General features: G+C 43.8%; 1 protein-coding gene across 11 annotated transcripts in view; it reads right to left on the reverse strand.

Annotated features, from left to right (window-relative positions):
* Positions 1 to 1,406: 1,406 nt before the first annotated feature.
* Sgms1 (sphingomyelin synthase 1) overlaps positions 1,407 to 16,810 on the reverse strand; it is a 266,886-nt gene continuing 251,482 nt past the window's right edge. For all 11 annotated transcript variants that reach the window (XM_031390092.1, XM_031390093.1, XM_031390091.1 and 8 more), the window contains 3 exons: positions 8,472 to 8,625; positions 3,981 to 4,147; positions 1,407 to 3,221 (listed from right to left, as the gene is read on the reverse strand). In XM_031390092.1, the coding sequence (XP_031245952.1) occupies positions 3,042 to 3,221; positions 3,981 to 4,147; positions 8,472 to 8,625 (501 nt within the window). In that variant the 3' untranslated portion in view covers positions 1,407 to 3,041. The remainder of the gene's footprint in view (positions 3,222 to 3,980; positions 4,148 to 8,471; positions 8,626 to 16,810) is intronic.

Below are 16,810 nucleotides of genomic sequence, written 5' to 3' on the forward strand. Positions count from 1 at the left end.
CATGAGATATAGTTAGTACAAGGTCAGTATGGGCAATTTCAGACCCTATAGCAAAACAAAAATTACACGAGAGACCAAACAAGGAAGCTGGCTGTGGTGGTGTGTACCTGTAATACCAGTGCTTGGAAATTGGGGAGGGGGGGAACATGGATTAGGAATTCAAGACCAACCTAGGTTACATGAAACCCTGGTCTTATAAATGGAGATGGGTAGGGCAGGGACACAGGTAATGGTATATTATTTCTAAGGGCCTGGTTCAAGCTTTGACCATAGCAGTTCTCAACCTGTGTACACATCCTGTATATCACATATTTACATTACGATCCTTAACAGTAGCAAAATTACAATTATGTAGTAACAGAATAATTTTCTGGTTGGGGTCCCGACAGCATGAGGAACTGTATTAAAGGGTTGCAGCATTAAGAACTTTACCACAACAAAACCCTTCTTCAGGTTTTCTTGGGTGGGGTGGGGAGGGAAAGAGTCTGTTTCTAATATGTGTTAGTAATTATATTGATATCCGTCTTGCTTCCATTTCAGTACATAGCATCCGGCTAACGCACAGGGCAGCCCACCCCACCAGAGCTGAGGCGGGGCCAGGTGGGGGCAGGGCAGCCCACCCCACCAGAGCTGAGGCTGGGCCAGGTGGGGGCAGGGCAGCCAACCCCACCAGAGCTGAGGCGGGGCCAGGTGGGGGGCAGGGCAGCCCACCCCACCAGAGCTGAGGCGGGGCCAGGTGGGGGCAGGGCAGCCAACCCCACCAGAGCTGAGGCGGGGCCAGGTGGGGGCAGGGCAGCCCACCCCACCAGAGCTGAGGCGGTGCCAGGTGGGGGTATTTTGATAGCTTTGCTGTAAGACTTTATCACACAGGCCTGGGAGGCACAATCTCTAAACTCTTGCTGTCAGGTTCTCTCAGCCTCAGTCCTGCCTCTCTGAGGCTACCCTTTGACAAAGACAGGCCTCTTCTATTAAGCCCTTCCTCACTTTAAATCAAGGATTAGTATTGTCTTGTCTGTGAAGAGTTCACTGAGCCATGAACTGTCAACATGGCGCACTGCAGCTCCTCTCAGACCCTCCCCACCAGGACATCAGAAAGGCCACATTGGTTTCATTACAGAAAAAAAGTGAGAGATTTGGTTAAGAACTGGAGAATTCAGTTACTGGCAAACAGTGGCAACAGCTTGGTTTTCACTCATCTGTAGCTCCTTTTACATACTGGAAAACAAAAACCTGTAGGGATTTTTGATAATTAAAAATACATTTTAAAAGTCCTGCATGGAGAGGTAGATGACTAATAAAGACTTGGGCCAGGAAAGCTCTGAAGAGATTCGGAGGTTTGGTTTCCTACATTGATTTAACAGCTTCCTGACTTCTGTGAAGATGAACACAATATAATAGCCACATACTTTCAGTATAAGTTTTTATTAAAAAGTGCATTTTGATTAATTTATGATTTAGGTAAGTTGTAAGATATCAGTATACTCTCTCTGGAATAATAACTTTACAAAGATTTAAAACAAACAAAAATTTAAAAGCCTTTTTATTTCCTTCACCATTATTGTCTTACAACAAATATCACCTTGTGAGTATACACACACACACACACACACACACACACACACACACACTCATACATGCACGCACACACTTGTGCATGCGTGCACATACAAAACCTACAGATGGTAATCCTGCTGCACATAAAATACAGAATGGATATTATATTTATATTTATATATATATATATATATACTTCTTCGCTCTTAGAAAACTATTTTGTTCTCCACGTTGGCAAGTATAGAGTAAAATACTTCCCCAAACATACGTATGTCAGGAGTAAAACTCAGAGTTACATGCAGTTTCTGCACAAATATATTTTAAAGAAATAGATCTTTTTGTTGTTGTTCACCAACAAAACTGTCATGAGAGTATGGATAACGAATTTATAGCTTTCAAGTTTTAGGTAAGTGATCATTTTCGAAACTCTCTTTACAAAAAGATATTCATGGCTGTTTGTATTGAGTAGTTAGAACTGAACTACTAAACTGATGGAATTCTCTCAGTGGCACTTGTCAGTGCTGTCTGCTCACAATATGTGAATGGGTGCATACTCTAGCTCACACCCTCGATTCTTCAGTTCAAAACAACTTTAAAACCACTAGCAGTCTTCTGATTTAATTAGCTATAAATGCAAAATTTAGTAGTGTATACATACATTTATATTTTCATGGAATAAATAAAAACATGTAAGATTGCCTACCAACCGACCATACAATCAAGACAAGAAAGGCACTAGAAACATAGACAAATTTCTCTCCCAAGAAACATTTTTAAATGTTAACTCTCTTTTCTGTGACATGTAAAAATCTTTAAATTTGGTTTTCATAACATCATTTTGAAAAATAAAGTTAGGAAATACTTAGAAAAATCACTTTATAACAGAATTTTTTTTGCACTTTTTGATACACCGTCTCTGCTGACTGTATAAAACCCCAGGTGAGCAACTCTCTGCGCCTAGCATCTTCAGCTGATGCCTACTGCATCAGTGCAGTGGCCAGAGAGATTCAGAATCAACTCCCATTCAGACACTTAGGACCCTTCATAGAGACATTTACTAGAAAATGGCTTACAGCCCTATCTTTGGGGCAAGAGATATGAAAAGTATGTTTTCCCAAGAAAATAACACACTTTATGTCTAGATGTGGCTGGAAAGGCCAGAGCTTAGGATATGGAAGCGCACGGTGGTGTGGCTGAATGACATGGGGGTCAGGGGGAGAGAGACACGGTGGCTGCCCGTTACAGAAGCCCCAAGCTTAACAACAGGAAATGTGTACAGTGCATGATATGGTAACTTTTCTTTATTGTTGTCCAATGCGGGTCCTTTGGAGAGAGAAAAAAAAGATCACAGTGCTGAGCAGGTAACTCAATAGGTTAAGTCAAGGTACTGTTGAGAGATAGCAGGGGAGGCGGTTACTTTATGGCATCTTCTCTCATGGAGTTCTTAGCACTTCGGACCGTTCTTCATTCCCTAGTCGGCAGAGCTGTTATGTGTCGTTTACCAGCCGGCTGTACTTAACTTGCCTACTAAGGTGGACTACCGGCCAGGGGAAGGGCCAATGGTAAGATCGAGGTACAATTCCTTGGACATTCTTTTCAAAGTACTGAAACGGCCTGTACCACCACACCCTGGCCAGGAGGTTCATCTCGGAAGCTTCCTTTAGCACCTAGGAAAGCAAAGAACAAACACGTTTGCTTTTATGGTTTTGTTTTTAATCTTACTGTCTTTCCTTTAAAATATTTGCCGTGTTAAAATGCAAAGGATCCCAGACTTGCCCCACACCCACCCACACAGCCCTTCTACACTCTGAGCTCACCACCCTATCCCCTGGACACGTCAGATTCCAGCAGAGCAAGGGAAACGGAGACTCCCGCAATTTGTGCCTGTCAAATATCTCAGTCAGCCCTTTCTTCACTCTCCTTGGATCTTAACTTCCTGTGCTCCTATAGAATATATATTTATAAATTTTGTAATAATATAACATATACAAATGTAATAAATACAATATATTGAATAACTTAGTTAAACTTAACTATGAAATGAGTGATGGGCCCATCATAACCAAAGGTTAGGAATGCACCACAAGTGCAGACACCAGCTTAGAGATTATTTTTTCACAGATAGTGAATGTCTATGTTGCAGAAGCAAGCGGTACCTGTGTTAGTGACACTACCTCTTCACACACTGGCTCTGCAGAGAAGCGGTGTTATGAAGGGCAGCGGTGTTATGAAGGGCAGCAGCACCTCTGGTGCCCACACTGGCTCTGCAGAGGAGCAGTGTTATGAAGGCCAGCACCACCTCTGGTGGCTGCTCCTAAGAAAAGACCCAGATTCCCAGTCTTTCCAATACCTCTTGCTCCGGCCTAAGCCAGCAGCACCAAGCCTGGGACAAGAGAAGTTAAGATAAAAGGGATGGGGTGACTCACTTGCTGATTGGCCATTGTGTGATACCACCAGAAGAGTCTTGTGGTGATGTAGTAGGCCACCACCACGTCCACAGTGTAGTGGTCATGTGCTAAGAGAATACAGAAGATTCCAACGACGCTGAGGAGCCAGCAAATCCAGTGGTACCACCAGAGCCGCCGAGGGGAATCTAGAAAGAGGAAACATTTACATTTGCAATAGTCCCGGTCCTAAGTACCACTTACCCATACCTCTGCCATTCTGGAGGACCAACTATTGTCTTATACCTTTCCTCCGGAAAGCCCATTTTTGTGGGCCAGCAAACTAAAGGACTTTTTGTTTCTTTATAACCTGGGAGAAAAGGAAATGGCTTTTAATGAACTATGGCTAGCAGCAGTCATTTATATAGGGCTATAATTTGCTTCCTATAAGCAGAAATGTAACAGAAAAGGTGACTACGACCAAATATGCACAGGTCATTTCGTTGAGCTCCATCTTTAAAAGATGGTCCCCTGATACTTTTGTGTGTGCACGTGCAGTGTATGTATGCATGTTTGCATGAACATAGACACTGACGTATGTAGCTGTACGTCTGCCTCACACATAGAAGCCTGAGCTTGATGACTGAGTTTCTTTCTGGATCATGCTACTTTATGTACTGAGGAAGGTCTCCACATGAAACCACAGCTCACTGCGTCTGCTAGTCTAACTACTCAGCTTGCTGCCAGGACCCCTGCCACCTCCACAACAGCTCTGGGATTACAAGGAAGCTGCTGTGCCTACCTACCTGGCACTTCTGTGGGTGCTAAGGAGCTAAACACGCATTCTTAGGTTGGTACCTCAAGCACTTCACTCACTGAGCTCTTTCCCTAGGCTCTGTCCAATGACCAATTAAATATAACCTGTAGATAAACTGAGGTTAGTGTCTTATATAAACCCGACTCCTACTGGGCCACAGATTCTTTTTCTAAATATATATTTTTGAGACTATAATTTAATTTCTCCCTTCTCTTTCCTCCCTCCTATACATCTCTTCCCACACTGTTTCAGAATCATGGCCTCTTTTCTCACTGATTGTTATTGGATGTATACGTTTGTCTGTATATAACTATATATTCTTAATTATAACCTGCTGAGTCTATATGCCATTTCTTATATGTATTTTTTTTTTCAGGGCCGATGGTTTGATACTGGACAATCTGTTGCTATGCTCTTTCCTGGGTAGGACTGCCTCTTGTGCTCCCATCTTTACTCAGGTGTCTGTAGTTCTTTGTGCAGAGCTGACACCTCATGGTCTTGTCCCCATCCAGTTTGGTATGTTCCTTGGTGTGGTCCTTGTCTAGTTCACGTCTGTGCCACAAATGCTTAGACGTGGACCTTGCAGTTATAATTGCTACAGCTGCCACCTTGCTTTCCAGGTTCCGTAACTATATACTCATCCTAAAGACAGTGAGATTTCTGCTTCGCATTCTCAATGCGTAGGGGTCTAGAGGGCCTGGGCTTTCAGAGAAAGCTTTGCGTGGATCTACTGCCCTCATTTTGGGGAAGAAGGTGCTGTTGACTTTTACTGGATTCTCAAGAGGTCCATCAGTCATTCACTCAGGCAGGGCGCATCTACCTCTCCCTGGACAGGTCCTACTTGAGATGTCTGAACCAACAAATGAAGTAAGCAAAGGCCTGCCTCTGTGGGGAGAAAGAACCCTTGCTGGAAGGGGGGGCCAGAGGGCGAGTAAGAGACTATACTCACAGAGTTGCACATTATATAAAGGTGAAAATTGTGAGAAGCATGAGGGGATCAGAAGGAAGAGGAGGAAAGAGGTTTGTTCCCCCTTGGGTTGTTTTTGTCATTTTAAACTGGCTGCTGGGGGCAGGAGTTGGCCACTCATATTCATACCTTAACAATATACCAAGAACAGCTACTACACATTTTCTGGGAACCTCATTGCGTATCCATGCATATCATTTTACTTTCTACGGCCTCTTCCCCACTCATGAAATAAAGACTCATTTTAAAGATGAGGAAACAAAGACATCTAGAGATTATACATTTTCCCCACAGTCAGAATGCTGGGGGGAGGGGGGATCCCAAATCAGGGTACTGTGACTCCTGCAAGGTCTCCGCATGGTGCTTATGGTCCAGTAACATGAAAAACAATTTCAGGTGTGAACCAGTAGGGGGCAAACACCCTTATCCCCAAGGGCCTACAGCAACTGACCCCAAGGTCAGATGTGCTGTGGATAAACATTTCTAGAATTCACTGTAGTTGATCACACAGTAAGTAAACACAGGGCATCTATTCTCCCTCCCTCTTAGGCCCCTGCAGAACATCCCACTTCATAATGGTTCCTTCTGTTTCACAGACAGGATTGGGCAGCCTGCCTCCTCCTGTTTCCTCCCATTGCCTGTCCTGTGTGAGCTCACCAAGCTCCTCCATACCCTCCACTTCTCCCCAGGGGTGACAGACAGGTCAAGTCACACCTCCTCTCCATAACTGCATCAGAAGCCAAGGGCTGTCTCTTGGTCTCTAGCCTGTTCCCTCCAGAACTTCTTGAAAGCTACTTCTCTGAAGGAAAAATCAGTTGACACTGTTCCCTTGTTGCGAACCGCTCTAAGTGTTCCCCATCTGCGGCAGACAGAAGCCAAGCCTCTGCTATGTGGCTTAGGCTCCTCCTGACCCGTGCGCTACTTATCTGTCCATTTTCTTCCTCAGGACTACTCTCCGCTCCCAGCAGACACACTTTCAAGAGCTACAATGCTCCTAACTCCAGACTGTGGTATGTGTCCGTCCTCTGTGTCCCCTCCATTCATTTATCACTCTGCCTCATTAAACAACTTCTAACAGTAAAATTACGAGGATAATTTACGAGGAATTTTCCAGGGAAATAATCACCTCTTGTTCAATTACAGGGCTGAAATACTAACAGCAATTAAAATGAATGAACTAGGTTTTGTGTCTCAAAACAACCCGAGAGTAGAAAGTGGCAGAACATGTTTATATGTGTTGAGTTCAAATATTTTTATTTTATTTTTATATACGTTATTTTATTTTTATATTTAAAGGTTTTTTATATCTAAACCACATGTGGTGGCAGGCTTCGAGGCTTTAGAAGCTCAAATCAGGCCTGGTGGCTCACTAGCTCTTTCCATCGCCTGTGTGTCCAGATGTAGAACTCTCACCTAACTCTAGCGCCATGTCTGCCTCTGGACCACATTGCTTCTCACCACAGCTGTAATGGACGAATAAACTTCTGAACTGTAAGCAACCCCCAGTTAAACATTTTCCTTCATAAAAGTTTCTGTGGTCGTGGTGTCTCATCACAGCAATAAACCCCTAATTAAGATAATACACATAGATACACGCACACAAAAATATATCTATACCTACATACATATTTATATATAAAAATATACAAATATATATACTCATGCATACAAATACACATATATGCACATAAATGTATAAGCACTCACATATATGCATATACACATTTAAGTGTTGAGGTTTTCTTTTACTGTCTATTGTGATGTTAAGTGGGGACCCCAAGACCTGGGAGTATGCATATAGCCTCTGGAACTCAGCCTCCAAGTTAGTTCTGATTGGTGAATAATGCTGGCAGTCAATAGCTGGCAGAAGAGCAGTAGGTGTGGCCAAGCTTTGGTGGGCACAGAAGGAGGAGCTAGAGGGAGAAGAAGAAAGGAGTGGCCATGAGAGAACATGAGAGAAGAAGAACATGCATGTGAGAGGAAGAGAGAGAGAGAGAGAGAGAGAGAGAGAGAGAGAGAGAGAGAGAGAGCTGCCAATGGGTAGAAGCAAAGAAGACACGGTCATGTGGGCTGGCCAATGGGAGCTAAGAGTAGCCCAGATGGAACAATAGTAAGTGATAATTCGGGGCTATCACTAGGAAGGCAGATTCTAACAGCATGGAGGGTAGGCAGCTGTCCAGCTCTTATGCTACCTAAAGCATACTTTAAAAATATAAAGGCTGCGTGTGTGCCTTTCATCTGGGAATATAAATGGTCTAAAGCAGATAGAACCCCCCTGCCAGGATTTTAAAATACATTTACTATGTGTAAATGATTCCATTTACATATATTTAAAATCACTCAAACCTAGGAGTGAAACCTAGGAGTGGTGGCGCACGCCTTTAGTCCCAGCACTTGGGAGACAGAGGCAGGCAGATTTCTGAGTTCAAGGCCAGCCTGGTCTACAGAGTAAGTTCCAGGACAGCCAGGGCTAAACAGAGAAACCTTGTCTCGAAAAACAAAACAAAACAAAACAAAACAAAACAAAGCAAAACAAAGCAAAAAAAAAACCATTATACATCTACAAACAAGGTACTTCCTGTCTACAGGTGTAGCCAAGTGTTTTCCTGTGTGCACAGGGGTAAGATAAGGCGGCTGTCCTCAGGCCCTCAGTCTGACATTAAGGAACTTTATACCTAAACTGATTTTCCAAAGGACCACTGGGCGTGGCAGGTGAGGAAATTACAAAGCAAGGTTGTTTTAGACTTACACTCTTTGATAAATAGGTAGGTGAGCGTTAGCATGACTGTGTGGCCACTGTACAGATAGTCCCCACACATGTTGTGTGAGCCTGTGATGGATAAGCCACCTCCAGCAATGAGCTTCATGATTCTCCGCACTTGAGCTTCCCAGTCTCCAAAGAGCTACCAGAAAAAGAGAAAGTGAGATTCATTGTTAGTTCACCTTGACCATTGCTATCATTCCTGTCTATTCTGCGTGTTCTGCTTCATCCTGACACATACAATCCTCATCAGTATGCACGTGGTGTTTATCATTTCATGCCAATCCCTGGAAAGCACATGGTGCTAGTAATGATATATTTGGCTCTAGAACTTTCTCAATAGTACATTCCAGCAGGTGTCTGGGGTTTGAGATTCTAACCCAGGGGCCCTCAAACATGCTAGACCCTACCACTAAGCCACATGCCTCCATCCAACTTGCTTTACTATGATAAACCAGAAAGAACTTGTGGTTGATTTACCACAGTTTCTTTGGAAGAAGAAAATGTAAATCCTGAGCAAACATTTATAGATATGTTTTTGCCCAAAGGATGACAGTTCTGACTTATTAGCTAAAGTAACTGGAGGCTTGTGGGCCAAAAGCATGAAACAAGGACCCAAAACGATGTACTTTCAGCCCTCTGAAATTACACAGGCAACACTGGCTATTTTTCCTTTTAGTAAGAGAAGTTTATAAAGTAATCCAGCTGCCTGAGATGCAAGTCTGGGCTGGATACGCGAGTAATAAATGGCTTAAACAACTCACTGAACTTGTATTTGTTCCATCAAAGAAGGCATGCAGATGTGTGTATCTCATGATTGTAGCTCCCTTTTGTAGCTAATTTTTTTCAGAGATTTATTTATTTTATGTGCATAGGTGTTTTGATTACATGTATATATGTGTGCCAGCTGTGTGCCTGGTGCCCTTGTAGGTCAGAAGAGGGTCCCCAGGAACAGTAGTTATAGATGGTTCTAAGTCACTGTGTAGACGCTGGAAAGTCAAAACACTGTAAGAGCCAAAAGTGCTCTTAACCACTGGGCCACCTCTCCAGCCCCTGCAGTATCCTTTTACATTCTAGTTAGCCAATTTAATCATCATAATCCCCTTTTCAATATCTAGTTGCTAATACCCCAGCTTTGGAAAATGCACGTTTCATTATAATTTCTTTACAAAAAAGCAATTAGGATTTCTATTTCGGAAGAGCAAGCTGCCAGACCACCCAGAGGATATGACCGTCCCATCCGATTCAAAGGGACCTCAGCACAACAGAAGGAAGTGGCCCTACACTGACAGATCCCATGTTGTGGCACATCAGAGCTGAGCACTGCCATGCCAAAGTCCCCAGAGATTAAACCGACTTTAGATGAAATATGTACATGCATCTGACTTTTAGAGAGTACTCTAGAAAAAAAAAAGATTGCTTCGGGGTGGGAGGTGGGGTGGGGGCTGGGCACCAAGTTCTTAAGCAGTATGATTTCCAGTTTAGGTTTTAGACCTAGCCATGCAACTAAATCTTTTTTTATATACATAAGACTTTGGACTGTTTGCCGCATCTATACTCTTCTCCAGGACCTGCAGAGGATGCATTCTACAAACAAGTTAATAAGTAAAGAGAAAGGAAGAGCCAGGCCTTTCTAGGATGGCAACAAAGGAAGACATTGAGTCACAAAGTGCCCAGTCCAGATACTTTACAGAGGCCTTGGAGGGCATGAGACTCATGGGTTAGCCGAGATGGCTGACTATGAAGCATGAGCTCAGGGTGGATAAATATATAGAAAATCACTAAAGAAAACACAAGGCAAGTACTGGCTCCGTGGGAAACCAACTATTGTGCAGTAATTCCAGGAAAGGGGCACAGCTTAGGGGTGAGGAATGTTTACAGAGCTGTAACAGGGTAAATGTTGTCTACTGAGTTACACAGGACAGACAACCACAGAGGGAAGACAGGACAAGATGCTCTATGTCCCGGAGATGGCGGGGTGAAGGAAGGAAAAGGTACAGAGGGCAAGAAGTTCTCACTTTTCACAGCAGAAAGTTAACGACAGAGCATCAGAGATCAAGGGTGCTTTCGATTAATTTAAGGCCAGCCTACCATGAAACTCTATCCCCTTACACTGAAAAATTACAGCCAGATGAGGCAATCACCTATAGCTGCCTGGCATCTGAGCACTTGGGAGGCTGAGATGACTGTGCAGGAAAAAACAAGTGAACAAGAATCACAGAAAAAGAAATTATATTCCCATATCACTAGTAAGAGAGGAAAATATGCAGAAAGAGCTACACATGAGGTGATCTTGTTAAGAGTGAAAACGAAATAGGAAAAGGAGCCCAAATGGGGCCGGGGTCAGGAGATCATTATTTTTTCACACCAGGTTTAGTAGTTGAAGAGGTAAGTATGGGAGATGACAGCTCAACCTGAAACCAACACTGCAGTGGGATGAAACGTGGAGAAAAAGAACAGTGATAGTGACGAGGGGATCCCTGGGAGGGGATCCTGTGCACAGTGTGAGGAGGGGATCCTGTGCACAGTGTGAGGAGGGGATCCTGTGCACAGTGTGAGGAAGGGATCCTGTGCACAGTGTGAGGAGGGGATCCTGTGTACAGTGTGAGGAGGGGATCCTGTGCACAGTGTGAGGAGGGGATCCTGTGCACAGTGTGAGGAGGGGATCCTGTGCACAGTGTGAGGAGGGGATCCTGTGCACAGTGTGAGGAGGGGATCCTGTGCACAGTGTGAGGGAGGGGATCCTGTGCACAGTGTGAGGAGGGGATCCTGTGCACAGTGATAAGTGGATTCTTTATAGAGTGGTGAGGGAATTCTGTCTATAGGGAATCTGCTGTAGGCTTAAGCTAATGTGTATCTGTATATTTTTGTACAGTTTTACAATGTATTTTAAGGTATGTAACCTTACAAAAGAATACTAATATCAAAAGTTTATAAAGAGTTACAACAAACTTTGTATAGACAAAGTTTATAAAGTGTCAACTTATTACTGAGAGGAAACAGTCTTTATAAATGTAAGACAGCCTGCCTGTGCAGTGTCTGTTAGGCCTACAGCAGTACACAGTCATGTTCCAGGACTTCACACTCACTCCCTGGCCCTCCTAGAGCAACCTACAGGCCAGCAAGTGCCATCCGTGGTGACTGTCCTAAGCTGCACCGGCCACCGTATTTTGTAGTTGGTACTGTATTGTTTTATGATTAGACGTATACATACTAAAATCAGGTAACACTTGCCTCTAGTGTTCAATGCAGTCTCCTGCTATAAGGCTAGTTTTGTAGCATACAAGGAGCCTTAGAGGTATGGAGTTTGAATAAGAATGAAGCAGCCTGGTGACATACACCAAAAAGTACCCTTGTCATTAAACAGTGCAGGACCACATTACTAGCAAAGCACTCTGCCAACCACCAGGCCAGTACCCCAGAGTTTGGATTAAACCAAGCACCGAATCCATACTGAATAACTCTTCCTGCAGAAGCCTAAGCACCTCACACAACTATGAGCACACTGCCAACGTCATATTCCTTCTACTCCCCTGATGTGCCCAGGATCCCTTATAGAGATGCTATTCAACCATCCATTCAGGGAATCTACCTACCCTGGCAAATTAGAGTGTATTGTTCCTAAACAAAAGTCTTTCCTCCAAAACAGAAAATTATTGATTATATGTCCCTGAAAACTCCTTCTTAAACACTCAAACCAACAGCAGGGCAGGTAAGAGACCAGACAGCAGGGATAGAAACAGAAACAGATGAGAACACCAGCCTGCCACCAAGAAAGCCATGCGCTTGAAGATCTTCCCCAGCCAACTCCCCAAATGTCTGTAAAGCAAGCCACTGCCTGAGGGTTGATGGGCAGGCTGCTGTCCAAAACCAAGAATGGATACTTACAAATTAATGGGAAGACATGAAATGTTCTTTAGGTCCTAGTGGGAAAGAGAACAACCAGAAGGGGAACTTCTTCTAGATTCCTCAGCAGGAAAGAGTTGCTCAAAGCTGCTGTCTCCTTTCCCCTGGCTTTGTTTCACCATCTCCTCATTGTGCAGCAAAAACCACATGGTAGGGTGGGGTTACAGCATAAAGCACCATGTGTTCTTTACAGAGATTCTAAAGTTTAACAGATTTTCCCCATCGATTGCCTGTTTGCTGGTTAATAATGATGTTACATTGTCATCTAGCAGAAGAGGAAGGAAGCAGAGGCTGCCGCCTCATCCTAAGGAGGCACACACTGACTGGGCGTCAGAACTCAGGGCTCTAGCCATGAGCCAAATTACTTCACGTGCAGGAGGTGCTATGGCTATAAACACCTTCAGAAACAGGGTTTCCAGGCTCATATGTTGTTGCTAGTCTAATAAAATTTAATCAATTTTACCTTTTCTTATGCCTTTTCAAATCAGGTGATCTCAATTTAGCTTGGGCTCTCCTGCTTTATATTATGCTACATTGGTTTCTAAGAGATTCTATTAGTGTGTGAGACAGGTTTTCATCATGTGGTCCAGACTCGCTTCAAACTCATGACCTTCCCCTAGTGTTGGGTTTATAGGTATGCACCATCCTGTCTGGCTTACAAATATACTTTACTGTTTACTATAATTTTGTGTCTGGGTGGGGGAGGCCATGCATGGGTGCGCCCTGGTACCCACGTGGAGGCTGAGTGGCAGCTCTGCAGAGTTGCTTCTTTCCTTCCACCTTCACACTGTTCTGATGACTGAACACAGGTTAATGACAAAGGCTTTTATGTGTTAAACCATCTCACTGGCTCCCCAGACACACTTTATAGAAACAACAATGAGCACAAATCTACCTCAAATTTTATTTTAAATACTTTAAGTCTGGTGGTGGTAGTACACACCTTTAGGCCCAGTGCTCAGAGAGGCAGGTAGGGATTCTCTGAGTTCAGGGTCAACCTGGTCTACAGAGAAAGTTCCAGGACATCCAGGGCTACCCACAGAGACACTTGGTCTCAAAACTCTCTCCCCCCCACAAACCACTTAATTTAATATTCATATGTGCACATAATGTGTTTGGATCCATTCTTTTCTCTCTCCTCCCTGTTTTTCCCTATGAATGCCATGCATCCAACGTCAGTTTTTATGTTAACCAAGTAGGAATCATTTCTCCAACTCTAGCCTCAGGTACTATTTGTTTTCAAAGTGATTGCTGATATTACAAAAATTGAAGACACCATCACTACTAACAAGGTAATTTGTGGAGGGGGTCTCAGGCTCAATGCCTATCAACTGACATGGCTCTCCTTGAATCAGCAGCCCCGCGGGATGCTCCTTTGTGACCATTTCCTGATCACTCAAGAGACACTTTTGGACTCTTCCAGCCCTGAAGAGACAGGCTTTCCTCTACAAACACATCATACCCACTGGGACTCATCAGCAGGAGAGGCTTCGCTTCGCCATGCTGTCTCTTCCTACATGGCTTCTAAGAGTTTACTTCCACTTGGCCATGGAGGGTTTGGCCCTTGCCCATTCTCAAACGTTTGCATCAATTCCTCCATTAAGCAGGCTTCTGGGTGGGTGGAGGTGTCTAAGCAACATCAGCAATAAAACACTCATCCTCCAAGAGCCTCCCGTTACCCCAGCCAAAATGTTAATGCTTTTCACATCCTTTAACAAGGACAGTATCCAAAGGCCTCATAAAAACCTTGAATATAGATCAGCTCTGGACTTGTTACCTACACTCTGGTGTTTAAAGCAAAATGTCCCTCTACTAAAATGACATTGCTCTAAGTTCAGGGGTGGGAGTGTTCAAGTCCTCTTTAATCAACCTAGTTAGTGAGTGGAGGGTACCAAAATGTATTCATGCTTTTATTTTAAAAATGTTTTATATGGAAAGAACAGTTTAATGAACAAGGAAGCCCTTCATTTTGGCTCATCAACTGTATCTATTTCATCAACTATAACTATTTCATCAACTGTAACTATTTTATCAACTGTAACTATTGTCAGCCATGACTATTTTACCACACTTATTTCTCATTCCCCCTGTGTTATGAGAATGTTTTACAATACCTCACTCCAAAGTCTAAAATAAGAAGTTCTCTCCTGTAATCAGGCTCATGAAATCTACAATGATTCAACCCCAAGCACACTTCATATTCTCTGTTCTGAGCCCTGGACAGCTCCAACATCATCTCTTTCCCGGCTGATCTAGGACCAGCTCAGGGCCCAGTGCTGGGGTGCCCTGGCAGGCTCAGCTGTCGGCATCCACTACAGTTCTTCTGTGTGGTTTTCTTCTGCGATGTTCACACCTTCAGGTTCATCTCCATGCTTGGATAGTCTCTGAATGCTGCAGTCTGCTTGAGTTCAAATTAAATGCTGTTGGCAGGACAAACAGAACGGCTGTGGTCTCCATCCCATGCACCTGTGAAGAAGCCCTGGTGCCATTTGTCCGACTACTGATGTGCCCACCTGGCCATGCCAATGTCTGCCAGACTTCTCTACTAAATGTGTTATCTTTACCCTTTTATAATTAATAAGAATGTGATTTTGAAAAGCTGTATAAGTATTACTGGCCTTAACCTTCACCTAATAGCTTCAGTACATAGACATTAAAGATTATAATTTTTGAATTATTTCTTCAATGGCTAGCAAATAGTCATCTTCTATTTCTTTTATGTTTATTAATTTTTCCTAAAGCACCTCTGACATTATATAAAGCTCCTTCTGATTTATGACAATTTATTACAATCATCACGCTTAAACTGTCTCAAGCATAACCACTGAGGACTAAGACTACAGCCCAGGGAGAGGAGCAGGTGACAGGCCCTAGGCTCAGCCCAGGGAGAGGAGCAGGCAGGCCCAGGGCTCATCCCAGGGAGAGGAGCAGTCCCCAGGCCCCAGGCTCGAACCCCAGCACTGCCAAAGCAAGAAAGAAAGCACCACAAAATGACACACAGCCAGAGGGAGAGCTCCCAAGCACAACAGCCTGGTATTTTAGAGTGCTCACCGGTGGACTCACATGGCCAGGTAGCTTGAGACATTCCCCATGGTGAAAATGTCACTGCCCACCTTCTTGCACCCTGAACCAGTCTCTGCTGGGGCTCTCTGGAGCTCCCCACTTAATGCCTTTCCTCTTCATGGTGTATAACTCCTATTATCTGTAAGGCTTTCCTTTCCTTTCCAGGGTCTCCCTTAACACAGGGCCTGACTTAGGTATCCCTCACCTCTAGTTCACACAACCATGAACAAGCATCACCTACTACAGATGTGTGGCTAGATAGATATCCTGTCTCTGGCCCCTAGCTGCTCCGAAACACTGGGCAGAGCCACATGCCTCTGAATTGAATTCAGTTTCCTCCAGTCACTGTTTTGAGAACTAAATGAGGACAAGACATTGTGGACCACGGGTGGACATGAAAAAGGATAACACAACTTAGCACAAAGTCTATGTCCCTCTCACCCAAACATCCTACTGCACGACCAGGCCACTGGGACCAGAGGACCAGACACACTCGTGTTTCCTCAACCTCAAGTTATTCTACAGTCCCTTGCATGGTCCCTTTTTACCAATGTTCTTGCTGTTTCCTCTTGGCAGACTCTGACTTGTCCCTCTGACCCTTGGCTCAGACACACCTCTAGCTGCATGCATGCCCAGCACAGTGGCTGCTTTCCTGTGCTTCCATGGCAACCAGAACACCCCCCCTCCCATCCATACAGGACGGAGTGACCAAGCCAGGGAGTGGAGGCCCAGGGAGTGAGGGTGGGGCACTTGATATGCACATTTGTGACCTTAATATTCCACACTATGTCCACCCATGACATGTTCTCCAGAGATGTCTGCTTGGAAAAATAATCTCTTCTAATCACATCAACAATTCTTCACTTCCTTGCAATCTGAGCAAGTGACGTCACTTCCTCAGTAAGGAAACTGGAGGTACCAAGGATCTATAAAATGATGCAAAGTGCACTTGTCAAATACAAGCTGCAACTAGAGTGATAAATGTACAGATAGTAGAGTTAGACTTGTGAGAAAAATAACCATAAAGGACTATTGTATTGAAATATGAATTTAAAAAATTTCCCTTTAGTACATACTTTCACTGTGTCTGATATAAAATTTGTTTACAATAAAAGTAATTTTTAAAAGAGAAACTTTTACTAATGGCTGTCTCTATTGTTCCTAAAAGTGAAAAGAGAGGATAGCAACAGAGAGAAAAGAGAAAAATATTTGGGATGGAAAATTACATCCAAGAAGCAGAAAGAATGAAAACGAATAAATAGGAAAATTATACTGACAATAAGAAATGGGCCAGGCAGTGGTAGTGCACGCCTTTAATCCCAGCGCTTGGGAGGCAGAGGCAGGCGGATTTCTGAGTT

The sequence above is a fragment of the Mastomys coucha genome, unplaced genomic scaffold (assembly GCF_008632895.1).
Source record: "Mastomys coucha isolate ucsf_1 unplaced genomic scaffold, UCSF_Mcou_1 pScaffold21, whole genome shotgun sequence".
NCBI classification, from domain to species: domain Eukaryota; kingdom Metazoa; phylum Chordata; class Mammalia; order Rodentia; family Muridae; genus Mastomys; species Mastomys coucha.